The 12745-nt window shown below is 56.9% G+C and overlaps 5 protein-coding genes across 5 annotated transcripts; 2 read left to right on the top strand and 3 right to left on the bottom strand.

Moving 5' to 3' along the window:
* Nucleotides 1-683: 683 nt before the first annotated feature.
* On the bottom strand, nucleotides 684-2092 carry B0T26DRAFT_743313 (metalloprotease; the record flags this gene model as incomplete). The annotated part of the gene is made up of 3 exons (XM_060444236.1): nucleotides 684-995; nucleotides 1075-1302; nucleotides 1367-2092. The coding sequence occupies 3 exons, from the start codon at nucleotides 2090-2092 to the stop codon at nucleotides 684-686; spliced, it is 1266 nt and encodes a 421-aa protein (XP_060293446.1).
* A 3507-nt stretch (nucleotides 2093-5599) lies between these two features.
* On the top strand, nucleotides 5600-6172 carry B0T26DRAFT_755252 (uncharacterized protein; the record flags this gene model as incomplete). The annotated part of the gene is made up of 1 exon (XM_060445933.1): nucleotides 5600-6172. The coding sequence occupies one exon, from the start codon at nucleotides 5600-5602 to the stop codon at nucleotides 6170-6172; it is 573 nt and encodes a 190-aa protein (XP_060293445.1).
* Nucleotides 6173-6310: 138 nt separating this feature from the next.
* On the bottom strand, nucleotides 6311-8046 carry B0T26DRAFT_724176 (oxidoreductase-like protein). Its single transcript, XM_060442663.1, has 4 exons — nucleotides 7744-8046; nucleotides 7635-7690; nucleotides 7029-7529; nucleotides 6311-6910 (listed from the first exon to the last, which is right to left on the bottom strand). The coding sequence occupies exons 2-4, from the start codon at nucleotides 7678-7680 to the stop codon at nucleotides 6387-6389; spliced, it is 1071 nt and encodes a 356-aa protein (XP_060293444.1). The 5' UTR covers nucleotides 7681-7690; nucleotides 7744-8046; the 3' UTR covers nucleotides 6311-6386.
* A 345-nt stretch (nucleotides 8047-8391) lies between these two features.
* Nucleotides 8392-9130, top strand: B0T26DRAFT_433154 (uncharacterized protein). The gene has a single exon (XM_060434988.1). The coding sequence runs from the start codon at nucleotides 8472-8474 to the stop codon at nucleotides 9003-9005; it is 534 nt and encodes a 177-aa protein (XP_060293443.1). The 5' UTR covers nucleotides 8392-8471; the 3' UTR covers nucleotides 9006-9130.
* A 126-nt stretch (nucleotides 9131-9256) lies between these two features.
* On the bottom strand, nucleotides 9257-10559 carry B0T26DRAFT_743310 (uncharacterized protein; the record flags this gene model as incomplete). Its single annotated transcript, XM_060444235.1, has 2 exons — nucleotides 9257-10128; nucleotides 10178-10559. The coding sequence occupies 2 exons, from the start codon at nucleotides 10557-10559 to the stop codon at nucleotides 9257-9259; spliced, it is 1254 nt and encodes a 417-aa protein (XP_060293442.1).
* Nucleotides 10560-12745: the final 2186 nt, after the last annotated feature.

The following is a 12745-nucleotide window of genomic DNA, read 5'->3' as shown; positions in this document are numbered from 1 at the left end:
GGGGGTTGGTCGGCCAAACCTCCGCCGCCTAGGCCGTGTGCGCCACAGGTTTCAAATTCCAGCAGGCCGCGAACTCGCGGCCTCTGCGGCAAAGCTTAGAAACCCCACTTGACGCGGCGTTTTACGCCCAAATACGGCACTCAATTGGCTGAAAAGGGCAGTCTGTGCCTGGCCCCGCCAAGTTGGTGGCGCCAACTCTGGGGCAGATCCCGCCGACCCGCGGCCCGGTCTTGTAAACCCAACAGCGTCAGCCTGAAAGCGGCGGCCCACCTTTCCACGCATCCCGGCCCCTCTTATCCGTCCCAACGAGGGCGACACAAGGCCCGAAAAATCTCGGTGTCAATGATCAATGACACAAAACTATACGCTCCTACCGACCAGGCCGCGCGCCAACCCCCGTCGGCATCTGGCAGCACAAACCCACCAACGACCGCTACTTGTAACAAGGTGACCCAAGTGGGGGTTTCTTCTCTCACTTCTTCCATTCTTCTCTCGGTTTTCTTTTTTTATCCTTTACAAATCGTTCGCATTTATTTGCAATCGTCGGTCGCGTCGGTCGGTGGAATGGGTCACATGGGCCGAACAATCCCGTCGTGAAAACGACCTCAACCGCAGAAATCACTGTCATTCTGGCAAGAGCTAAAGACATCGCGACGGCAAACTCACACACTCACGCGGGGCATTTAGCGCTGACGCACCACACCGACCTCGTTCCAGGCGTCGCGGACAATCTTGGCCCCCTCATCTCCGTACAGCTCATGGGCAATATCGGTCGTGGCATCGGCAAACTGGATAAAAGTGCACCGGGGAGGAACGCTGCCGCTGTTCATGGTCTTCCACCAAATCTGGCCGGCCTTCTCCCAGGAGTAGCCGCCGAACGCAGCTGAGGCGAGGTAGAAGGCTCGGTTTGGGATCCCACTGAACATGTGCACGCCGCCGTTGTCCTCGGTGACGGGCTTGTATCCAGCCATGGATGCCGGCTGGGGATCCTTGCCCTGTGCGGTGTCAACAATGAACAAGGATGGAGGGCATCGATGACTCAAGAACGTGGGCTTGAGGGAACTGGATACTTACAAATCGAGGGTCGTCATAGGCAGTGCCGGGTTCCTTCATGCTCCTCAGCGCAACTCCCTTAACGTCGGGCAGCAGGCAGCCTTCGCCGATGAGCCAGTCAGCCTTGTCGGCCGTCTCATCCTCGACAAGCTGCTTGACCATGATGCCAAACACATCCGATATGTGCTCATTCAATGCACCGGCCTGGCCTTCATACTCCAGCGGACTCGTGTGCTCAGTGACGGCATGCTAGCATCAACGGGTTAGCATCTTTGAGAATTTAGGGAGCAGCGAGACCATAATCGGTGCTTACGGTCAGTTCGTGGCCAATGACATCGATGCAGTTGGTGAAGTGGTAGAGAAACGTATGGCCGTCACCGAAGACCATCTGCATCCTGTCGGGATCCCAAAACGCATTCTCGTACCCTTTTCCGAAGTGCACCGAGCTCAGGACGTGCATGTTCTTGTTGTCGATGCTCTTCCACTTGAAAAATTTCTCGTAGAAATCGAGCACCTTGCCGACGTTGTCGTAAGCCTGGTTGACCGCCTCGTCGTTGGCGACTTTCTGGCCCTCGACGCGTACCACGGTGCCCGGGAGTTTGTTTTCGTTCTGAGCGTGCTTCGCGTCATAGACGGCGCGGTAGAAGCCATCCGTCTCGAGCTTTGGGGCGAGGGACTGCTGCTCGACCCCTCCCTCCCCGGACAACGACTGCTTGTACGCGGTCGTCACGAGCTTGATCTGCTCGCAGTCGCGGCGGGCGCGCTGTCTGGTCTCCTCGTCGACTCCCTCGGCCTCAGCAATGTGCTGAAGGAGGATTTCGGGGACGATGGACTGCTGCTGGTGCAGCGCCGCATGCTGCTGGCGTGCACGCGGCTGGCTCAGGGCGGCAAGGCGATCACAGCGCCTGGACGTGTACTCGTGGCGGTGTTTGAGAGAGCGCAGGGCTGCTTCGCGTCCGTCATCGTCGACACCATCTCGGCCCTCGGCGATGCCCTGGAGAAGGTAGGGCGGGACCACGCCACAGATGTGGGAAGACATGATGGGCCGCTGGAAGTTCAGACGCCCGAGTCTAGGCCGGCGGGGCAGGCAGTCTCTGGCAGTACGGACAGCGGTGAGGGGCAGGCGCATTTGACACTACGAGGCAAGAGCAAGTGGTCGACCCGAGAGGAGCCGAAGTCTTGAAGAGTAGGAAGGCGCAAACATGGCAGCGAGGTGCCGTTCCCTTTTTAGCTCCTCCCTTCCCTTCTATCTCTTCGGCGGGCTCCCATGACGACGTCAGCTCAGCTGTCTTTTTGCACATGTGTGCGTCGTTAGCGTGCTAGGTTTGTCTCTGTTGGTTAGGATGTGTCGCATTTCGGCCACTCTCGTCCGTCGGGAGGAAAGCCTTCGTGGGTGGCTGTGCAAGAAGGGCGATAGCTGGAGTCCCCTGGCAGCAACCCCGCACGGCACAAAGCGGTAGGATTAGCGCCCTGCTGCCCTACGAAAGAAGCCCCTGACGCGCGAAGTGGGACTCGATGCCCTGGAAAGAGCAGATCAGCAGGACGCATCACTACCCAGAACCTGGAAGGCATCGGCGTCCCGAGAGGGCAACTACCACGTACTGACCATGTTGAAGCGGATACGAACAAAGCTTCTCCAATGCCGGCTTGCCAGCCTAGCTAGGAATGAACACCCCGTCACCCCCACGCACTCGGAGGCCCTCTTTCTCTAGCACCCTGTAGGCGACAAAAGACAATCTGAAAGCTGCCATGGAGGTTTCAGTCCGCAACGCGTTTGGGTTACACACCTAGAAGATCTCCTTTGAAGCGGGCTGTTATCAAGGCCACCAAGATAAGCTCGTGATTTTGTGATTTGTTGATGAACACACCACATTGCAGAGGAAGCAACATTGCTTTGCCAATCATGTGTCTCTTCAATGTGACTGATCAGCCCGTCGGCGTCTTGACCGAAGGACTTCCAGCCGCAGTCGGCTGCCTGGGGTGCCGCCTCTCCAGTAATGCGCCTCAGCAAAACCCCTTTGTGGATGGGATGGGGCGCCATCCACTTTATCGAGAGTGTCCGATTTCATGCAGATTCTCTCAGCCGCAGTAGCAACCAAGAGCCTAGGCCTTCTGACGCCTGGTATCTTGGGTTGCATCGTTCTTCCCTGCCCCGGTAATTAAGGTCCAATATGGAAGGTATGCTCGGCAGCTGATGTACAATTCGTCAACTCAATCAGGGGCGCAAATAGATCTCGCGGCTGGTTGGATCCCGTTTGACAATCAGCGCCCTCGCCCCCCATGAGCGCTGTCGAGTTCTGTTATGTATTCGTACCTTGCTGGCCTGGGAACTCGGCCTTTCATAATTGCTCGTTCAATGATCGCCCTGAGCCACTCATTGGAACGTTGCTAGTAGAATTTCCCACGTCTAGAAGAAGTTGAAGCAGTATCGAAAACCAGACCCTGATGATGGTTAGCGGCGATAACTCCCGGCCATAAAACCACGACCAAGGTTCATTGCTCCGGGGCTTGTTTAACCTGAAACGATCGGCGATTGGTGTTTAATTCGATATCCAATAGTTCCCAAACATAGTACAAGGTGGTTGTTGACATGCAAATACAACCTGTCGTTGTTCAACCTGTCGTCATCCAACCAGCCTGAGTCCAAGAGTCAAGTCAGCGATCAAAATTTGGACAACAGGTTTTGATGGCTTGAGGCCAAAAGAAAGCATGAAAGCCGCGGAATCGCGTCGCTCTTTTAGATCAAACCCAACTCGTTCAGGGTGAAATCGCGATTGACTGCGTAGCCCGTGGAGCTGCATTCCATCGTTGGCCTTCGTGTCATACTTGTCGTCAAAGGCATAAGCTCCACGTTTATTTAATAATAACCTCTAGCGTAGTTTCTGTCCATGTTCATCAGGCCTCGGACAACGCTTCTGTCCTCCTCACGGTCCTCATCTTTATAGATGTTCAGCCCGTGCTCCCGGGGGAAGTGGTACTCATCCATCCAGTGGAACTTGAGCCAGCCCCTCTCAAAATTCGTGTACGGTGGCTCGGTAGCGTTACCTGGTCGCGCTGCTTCTCCTTGTCTAGTCGGCGGAGCTGAGGTCCTGACTGCTTGTGCTTCGGTAAATCTTTTAGCGCTCTGATTCTGGCCATTTTGCGTTGACCACGTACCCGATGCCTTTAAGTGGTGACGGCCCGACAATTGGCCCAACAGGAGGGTCGCTGGTGCACAAACGACCCAAGCAACAGCTTGGATGCCTTTCAAAGGATCCGACGGGCTCGCCTTCGTAATCCGAAACCTCCGACTCTGCAAAATTTAGTTTGTGGTCTTGGAAAAATAGAAAACCAACAATGTTGCAGAGGGCAGTCGGAACATGTAGAACCTTGGTAAGACGAAGCGTGCTGTGGCTAGGCCACGAATGCTGTAGGGGAATTTCAACCACGCCAACACTAATAGCGTAGATAGCAAATATAGACTGTACAAGGGTTGCGAACGGTGTCTACTCTGTAAACCAATGGCGGTCCTTAGCAACACTAATGAGAAAGCCGAGAAATTAGTATCCAACATACAACAAATCAAGTAAACGATTACCTACTAGACTTCGGAACCGTTAGAAAGGATCCAATCCGGACAAACGCCTGTTGAGGACAGGCCGCACTGCGGAAGTGCGGATGAATCGCACGGATTTCCGTGTCAAGGCACGGCTCCAAAGGGGTTGGATGGGCTTGGAGAGGGCGGAGGAAAGCGCGGTTTGTTTGATTTTTTCTCGTTATTTTTTTAAGAAAAGAAGAGTTCAAAAAGCCCCACTCTCTACAGTCCGTGAAGAGGGGTCTGTAAGAACCTAAGAAAATAAATATAAAATGACCACCTTGCTGCACAAGCCTTTGCCGCTCTCCTTCACACCACAATGGCATAGAAGTTCGCCCGTTGATATCCTTGTTCTTCCACGCAGAGCAAAGATGAAAGAGGCCATCCAACGGCGGATACGGTCTCATATTTCATTAATGGGCGACTTATCTGGGGGAGTCAAAGCACCTATCATCAAATTTTGAACTTTATATCTAAGGAGGAACGGACAACTGAATTTTAAACATGGAATGAAGCCTAGCTGCAAAAGGACTAAAAGAAGTGGAAACTACCGGCAGAAACGTTCTCAAACACAACACGAATGAAACGCAATCAACATCTAAATAGTCTGTTGTCACGTACCCAGCCTCCAAGAGCGTACGAGCAACATGTTTCCCAAAATAACCTGAGCTTGGCTGCAAGCCAGTTTACCCGGGTAATCATTTCAGGGGGCGGCGTTAATCTAAACCTGCGCAGACAGCCCACGAACCAGGGGGATCTGATTGAAACCCGTCCATCCAACTCCACGGCAACGTTCCGTGGGACGGGCATGAGAGCTGTACATCCGTAAAATGCGAGCCGTGAGCGCTCTTGGCGACGACCAGAGCAAGGGCCCAGGCTACAAATGCCCGACAGCAACCACAGTATGGCTGTCCACGACGAGCAGCACACTCCCCCGTCTGTAAAACGATTCCCCAGACACCCAATTTAACGATGCGCATCCCGATCGCCGCCCTGGTTCTCGGCAGCCAAGCTACCGCGGCGCTGAAACCGTGGGAGATCTCGGCCCTGCGCACCTTTTCGCCGTCGGGACGGCCCGACAGCTCGCCGTGGAGCTTCATCAACCTGACCATCGCCGACCGCAACACGTACGCCGCGACAGCACCTCCACCAGACGCCTCCGCTCCCGGAATAGCCGCAACCTGCTTCGTACAATGGCCGTACGCCGGCGACGCGTATGGCCGCGAGGTGAACTGCACCACCACCACCACCACCACCACCCCTTTGTCCTCCTCGCCGCCGCCGGAATGGACGCTTACCATGCTCCCGACGCCGGGGTCGGCATACGCGTCCCCGCTGAACGATTTCATGCTACGCCTTACGCTCACGCTCAAGTTCGCAGGCGCTGAGGACAAGTATGAGGGCTCGGCGCGCTTCGCGCTTGGCCCGGGCCAGAACCTGCAGGGCATCTGCTCTGCCAGCGGGGTTTGTGCGTTTGCGCTTAGGGACGAGGCTGTGCCTGTGCTGGTTTTGCAAACGAGGGTGGCAGGGGGCTTGCTTGGGTAGTGTGGGAAGTGACTTGAGAGAAAGATTGAGGGTGGAGCTGCTTGCTTTTCCTTGTCTTTTTCCTTTCTTCTTCTCTCTTGAGGTCATCAAAGTCCATGTATCTTAGCCACGAGCACCGTGCATGGGTATCACGCAATGTTTGTTTAAGAATTGCATGTTGTGATTCAAATGCTTAACCACCAGCGCAGACATATAGTCACGTACGGACCATTAACTACCCCTGAATCGTCTGCAGCGTGGCCCCGCCGGCACCAGACTCGAGCAGCCTCTGCAGGATCTCGAGGTCCTTGAGCGCCTCCTCGGGGGTCTGCCTGGGGTCTGCCGCACCAGCCGCAATGGCCTCGCCAAACGCGGCAACCTCGGCAGCGACGCCCGAGTCGGCGGCAAACGTCTTTGCGACCTCGACGGGGCCGTCGCCTTCGCCCGCGGCGCGCGTGAAGGTGCGGACCTTCTTGGGCTCCCACACGACGGCGCCCTGCGTGGTGACGACCTCGACCTCGAGCCCGGCCTTGAACTCGGTGCCGAAAGAGATGGCGATGGTGCCCGTCTTACCGCCCCGCGTCAGCGCCACGGCCGTCACCGTGTCGACGGGCGGCAGCCGCGCCTCCAGCAGGCCGCTGAACCCCACCAGCTGCTTCACCTCGTGGCCTGTCGCCCCGAGCAGCAGCCGCAGTGCCGCCACGAAGTGCACGCCGCCGTCCAGCACGAAGCCGCCTTGGTGTTCAGGGGTCTTGCGCCCTGTTGGTCCTGTCGCGTTAGCAATTCCGTGTCTGCCCGTACACCGCTAGCTACTACGTAGCGCCGAGCCGGATCCCGATGCCGGCATCTCGAACGTGCAATAAGAGGGCCAACTCACAGGGCGTGTTGAGGTAGTTGTTGTCGGGCTTGACGAACTGGTGCATCTTGAGAGAGAAAGTCGCAACATGGCCGCCGATTCTGCGCAGCTCGTCGGCGGCATACAGCAGCGAGGGCCAGAAGCGAAAGTTCTCGGCGACGGCGAAGATGGGGCGCGCGGGCGCGGAGGGCAGCGCGGTGTACCAGGCGACGAGCTCGCGGGCGGCGGCGAGGTCGCCGGCGACGGGCTTCTCAGAGAGCACGTGCTTGCCGGCGGCGAGGGCCTTTTGCACGACGGCGGGCTGGCTCAGGATGGGCAGCGCCACGACGGCGGCGGCCACGTCAGCGCGCGTGAGCAGGTCGTCGAGCGACTTGCCGGCGGCGGCCGGCTCGTCAAAGTAGACGGCCACCGACGCCGGGCTCCGCGACGCCGCGGCCAGCGCCTCGGCCGACGCCTGCGACCGCGAGTAGACGGCCTTGAGCTCGAACAGCGCCGGGCTGGCCTCGATGGCGGGCAGGTGTTCTGTTTGGGGGGTCAGTCTGTGGTCGGGGATGCGCCGGTCAGGGATGCGCCGGTCGGGGATGCGCTGGTCAGGGATGCGCCAGTCAGGGGTCCATAACTGCCTACCTTTGCGGGCAAAGATGCCGGCGCCAAGCAATGCGATGCCGACCATTTTGTTCCGACTAGGGTTGTTAGAAGTTAGTGGTCTGGGATGGATTCGTTCAGAAGGAATTACATCAGTGAAGCGATCAATAGGATCAACAGGCCGAACAGAGTTGGGTTCAATGTAACAGACTGGGGGGTGACGGCGAAAGCAATGGACGGAAGATCCTGCGACCCCGTACCATTATTATCTAATCCTAAAAAAAGAGGAGAATCCAGGATTCCTAGACTACTACTAGATAGGGAAATGTCTAGGTATTCGGACCGTAGATGCCGCACGTAGAACAATGCGACCCACTGGGGCTGGTCGAAATTTCCTGTTCGTGGAACCGGACAGAGTGGAGAGGAAGCCGATGAATCATGCAGTGTGTGCTGGTGGATGCCCATGGGAGGAGCTCTCCACCGTCGGCCGCGGTTCCGACGTCGCTTGCTGCCCCTGTAGCCAAGGTGGGGTAAACTCCAACGCATCCATTCATTGTGTGACAAAGAATCCCTTGCAGCACCAAATACCTGGGGTGGTTAGCGACGAGGCTAGGCCGTTAATGTCGCCCACGCCGACATGTTTATATAAACATTGGCTTATGAATTCTACCTACCTCCTAGATCACGGGTCCGGTCCCGTATTACGGGCGGGGCAGTGAGCACGGTGATGCTTTCACGAGATAAAGTAAACATTTCAGGTATCACGTCTCCATCAATCACCAACCAATACGGCATCGGCATCGATATCAATACAGGAATTGCCAGCTGAACTGTAGTTCTCTCATCACGCATCACGCACCACGCATCACGCACCACGCAATGGCAACAGCCACAGCCCCCCTCGCGCAGCACCTCAAGGCACGCTACCTAGCCTACCGCGCCGCGACCGACTTCGACGCCAAGGGCCTGTTCTACTCGGACTCGTGCCTGCAGATCTGCCGGCCGCAGCCGTCGTACGCGGCACAGGACCGCGCGACCATCGTGCAGTACCTGCGCGAGGCGGCCGCGGGCGGCATGAACCTCGCCACCTCTTCTACCCAGCAAGTGCCGCCGATGAAGGGCTGCACGATCCGCCTGGCGACGGCGGACGAGTTCGAGTTCGCGTCTGACGAGGTCACGTTGCCGGCCGGGTTCACGGCTGCGGAATTGAAGCTCAAGGCGCAGGCCGAGGGATGGGTCGGCACGCGGGTCGATCTGTGGTCGGAGAGCCCCGAGGATACGAGTCGGCAGATGCTGGTCAAGGTCAAGTATTGGTGGCGGAAGGAGGGCGGGGAGTGGGTGCAGATTCTGCACGACATCATGTACATGGGCCCGCATGACGGGACGCAGGGGACGGATGGGGAGGTTCTGTGATGTGATGCTTGTGTTCAGAGGGAAAGTGTGTGGCGGCTACAGGGGTAGTCGGTTACAACAGATATACAATGCTGTCAATTTGTTTATTATTGTTTGGCTTGTTCCTACATGTTCATTCTCTTTATGCCCATCCATTGTCATTGTTATCATTTCTATCAAGGTAATTACGCCCATTGTCATTGTTATCATTCCTATCAAGGTGATCACGCCCATTGTCATTGTTATCATTCCTATCAAGGCGATTACGTGCTCTACTTCTTCAGCGCGTCGCGGCGGCTGGAGCTCTGCGGGTCAAAGTAGGGCTTCTCGCCCAGGCTGACAGCGCGGCTGCCGCGGCGCTCGCCGAGACCCTCCTCAAAGGCGTAGTCGGGGGTGGCGGCGTGGTAGACGCTGCGGTTGTCCCAGATGGCCAGGTCGTTGACGTCGCGCCAGCGGTGGCGCACCTGCAGGTCGTGGTTCTCGACGATGAGCTGCACGAACCAGTTGAGGAAGTGCTTGCTCTCGTCATCGGACAGGCCGTGGATGCGCTTGACGTGGTGGCCGACCGCGAACACGCTCTTCCAGCCCGTCACGGGGTTGGTGCGCACGACGGGGTGCACGGCCTCGAGGGCCTCGCCGACGTTCTCGGGGGCGCCGCGCGGCTCGGCGTAGATGCTGAAGTTGTTGTGCTTGGCCGCGTCGTTGAACAGCGGCTGGGCGTAGTAGGCCGTCAGGGTGTCGAGGAAGCTGCGCAGCTTGGGCGAGATGCGGTCGTACAGCTCGTAGCCCGAGGCCCACAGCGTGTCGCCGCCCGTGGTCGGCAGCTCGGTGAGGCGCAGCAGCGCGTAGTCGCTGGGGATGGGCTCGAAGGTGATGTCCGAGTGCCACTGCTCCTTGCCGCTCTGCCGCTGCCCGTTGAAGATGAAGCGGCCCTTGTACAGCTTCTTGGCCTGCCGCGACGAGATGACGCTGATCTCGTTGTCGTTGCCGCCCTCCTCGCGCCCCGCGTTGCTGATGGGGTGGATGTGCAGCCCCGACGTGGCCGGCTTGCCCGACAGCTGTCCCAGCCGCTGCACCAGCTCCTTCTGCAGGTCGTCGCTGATCTTGTCCTGCTTGCGGAAGAAGACGACGCCGCGCTGCGAGACTGCGTTATGTTAGTGTGGGATGTGCCGAGTGAAAAGGGCACGACGTACTTGTGATGGCCAGGTCCCGCAGCAGCTCGTCCGAGTTGGGCGCGCGCAGCCACTCGGCCAGGTCGGCGTTGGAAAACTCGCGGCCGATGACGGGCGTCACGTCAAAGGACTCGAACTGGTCCAGCACCCCGCTCAGGACGAGCGGCTCTTTGTGGTCTTCGTACAGCGCCGGCAGGCCGTCTGGCCCCACGGTCTTGTCCTTTACGGCCGAGCCAATGGTGTCGACAGGCTCGACGGGCTCGACAGGCTTGACCTCGAGATTCTCCGCTTCGGGAAGCTCCGTCTGGGAGACAGCAGGTTCTGCCTTCTCGCGAACAGGCAAGACCTTCTCCTTGATATCAGCAATGGTCTGCGGGACCGACTCGACAGCTGAGGGCGACATTGCAAGATGCTTTCTGTGTCCTAGAGTGTGGAAGTAATTATCTAGAATTAGCTGGTGCAAGTCAACTGGATGGCTGTTATTGCCGGTTATCGAGATGGATGGTGTTTCGACACGACCAACCGGGGCAGCACACAACTTATAGCTCGCTCGGCGTGACTCAGGTTCGTGTTGTCGTGAGCGGGGTTGTTGCGTCTAGGCTGCCGCAGGAGTAGCAAACATGTCGCCTCTTGGCAGCAGCTCTTGCATCGCAGGGCTTGGACTTTGTCTTGGTTATCCCACACACTAGCCACGAACAGCTCCTGTCTTCGCAGCACGCCATACCCGCACGGCGGGATGCGGGGGGCGGTTCAGCTCGCCATCGGCTCCAAGCTGGCCGATTAACCGACGGCGACGCGGGTTGAGGCCGTCGACGACCCAAGCTCGAATGGTGAAAGATATCTGGGATTTGACGTGCGCGGCGCTGGCCCAATCGCCCGGCACGGGTCTCGCGAGAGCCAGTCAGATAGATCCGCGGCGTGGCATTAGTCGGTGCGGTTTAAACCACGCACAGGATGCCCCCTTAGGTGGTCTGGATGTCGTGCTTGGCACTGGCAAGATGCCTGATGCACTGTAACCCCCCACACTCTCTGCCCGCATCGAGAGGCTGCTAGTCCGGGTTGCTAGTCCGGGTTGCTAGTCCGGTTTGCACCTCTCGGCCATGCGGGCGGGTTTAAGTATGGTGGTGAGGTGAATTTGGGACCTGGCTGATGCCATTCATGGTGGCGATCACGAAGTTTGGTCTTTGACCATCGCCAAGCGCCGCTAACTCCGAAGTTGCATTCGCTCTTTGAACCGCGTCCTCTGTTGACAGGTATAAACCCAGTAACCAGTCACTTACTATTCACCATTCCGTGCAAATAATCACCATTGGCCATTCAGTGCACTAGCGAGGTTAAGAACCCAGTTGAGGTTCGATTAAGATCGGACTCGACTTTCGAAACGACCGTTCCTTGGTCGCTCTTGTTGGGAGAGGACGCCTCATCTTCCGCGTCAGAGGTTTTCCCGATCATACCACTCGTAATACCGGTAGAGACTAGTATTTATTAGTATAGGTTTGAAGAGAGAACATATTAAAATATCTAGATCGACGATAAGGATAGCGTCTGAGAGCTTACTAATTACTGGCCTTCCGTACCTGTCTGGCAGCGGCGTGTAATTGCGTTCGTGAAGCATTCCCCCTCCCTCTCACGAGAGCTACGATGATAAAGACAGCAAACCCGAGGTCACACGTCACACGGGACGAGTAAGAAGAACAGGAGCGGGCAAGGCCCGACGATTACCGTTGCGTTCTTCCTCGGACCGGTAATGCTGAGATCTGCCATATTGTCCCTTTCAGTGCGGACTCGAAAGGAGAAGTACCGGTGGTCAGGAGCTCAGGGGCCGGGCAACAAGGGGGGTTATTTACACCCTTGCCCAATGTAATCTAGTGTACGTACTCTTTTTCCTTTTTCTCTCGGCCTGCCCACCTCATATAGGGTGGGCAGCCCGCCCTCACTCTGATCAGAGAGCCGGCACCGCTCATTCCTTCTTTTCTAGTCATTCTTTAGAAATCACGGCCTTTTTACCATGGATTATGATCCCCGGGCCAGTGCACGCAGTAGTGCCTTTTTCTTTGTTGTTTTGACTACCTGGCTTTGGAATCTTGTACCTGTGCTCTGTAAGGCTCGGCTGCGGCTCGCCTTAGTGTTTTGGTGCCTTTTCACCGCTTCACCGGCCAAAGACGGCAAGCGAGGTACTTTCCGCGAACAAATCCGCCCAAGTCTAGCAGCTATTCATCGTCCATGGAGGAGGACGGCGCGAGCACCGCCCCATCTCGCTCATCCAAGACAGCCTCTTGCCTAGCAACAACAACAGGATCGTAGTAACGGAGGCGGTTGGTGGACTTTTGTGTCTTGGGCTTCTTTGAAAACCTTGACCTTGAAGAGGTATTGATTAGAGCCGAGAGGGTTTGAGGCGTAGTTAGATGTATCGATAGTTCTGCATCACTTCCAACTGGCAACAGCTTCAAAGTGTTGATGCATGAACTTTGATATTCTAAATACACCTGGAAATTTTCGAGGCGCTTATAATGTCTCGTAAAGACTTAGAGCGAAAATATAAATATCTTTTTATGCGCCCTGGGCGAAAACTTTGATCTTGCATTGCGG

This window comes from Lasiosphaeria miniovina (assembly GCF_030549165.1).
Source record: "Lasiosphaeria miniovina strain SMH2392-1A chromosome Unknown B0T26scaffold_6, whole genome shotgun sequence".
Lineage (NCBI taxonomy): Eukaryota > Fungi > Ascomycota > Sordariomycetes > Sordariales > Lasiosphaeriaceae > Lasiosphaeria > Lasiosphaeria miniovina.
Note: the sequence above shows the minus strand (reverse complement) of the source record. Positions and strands in the feature narration are given on the sequence as shown.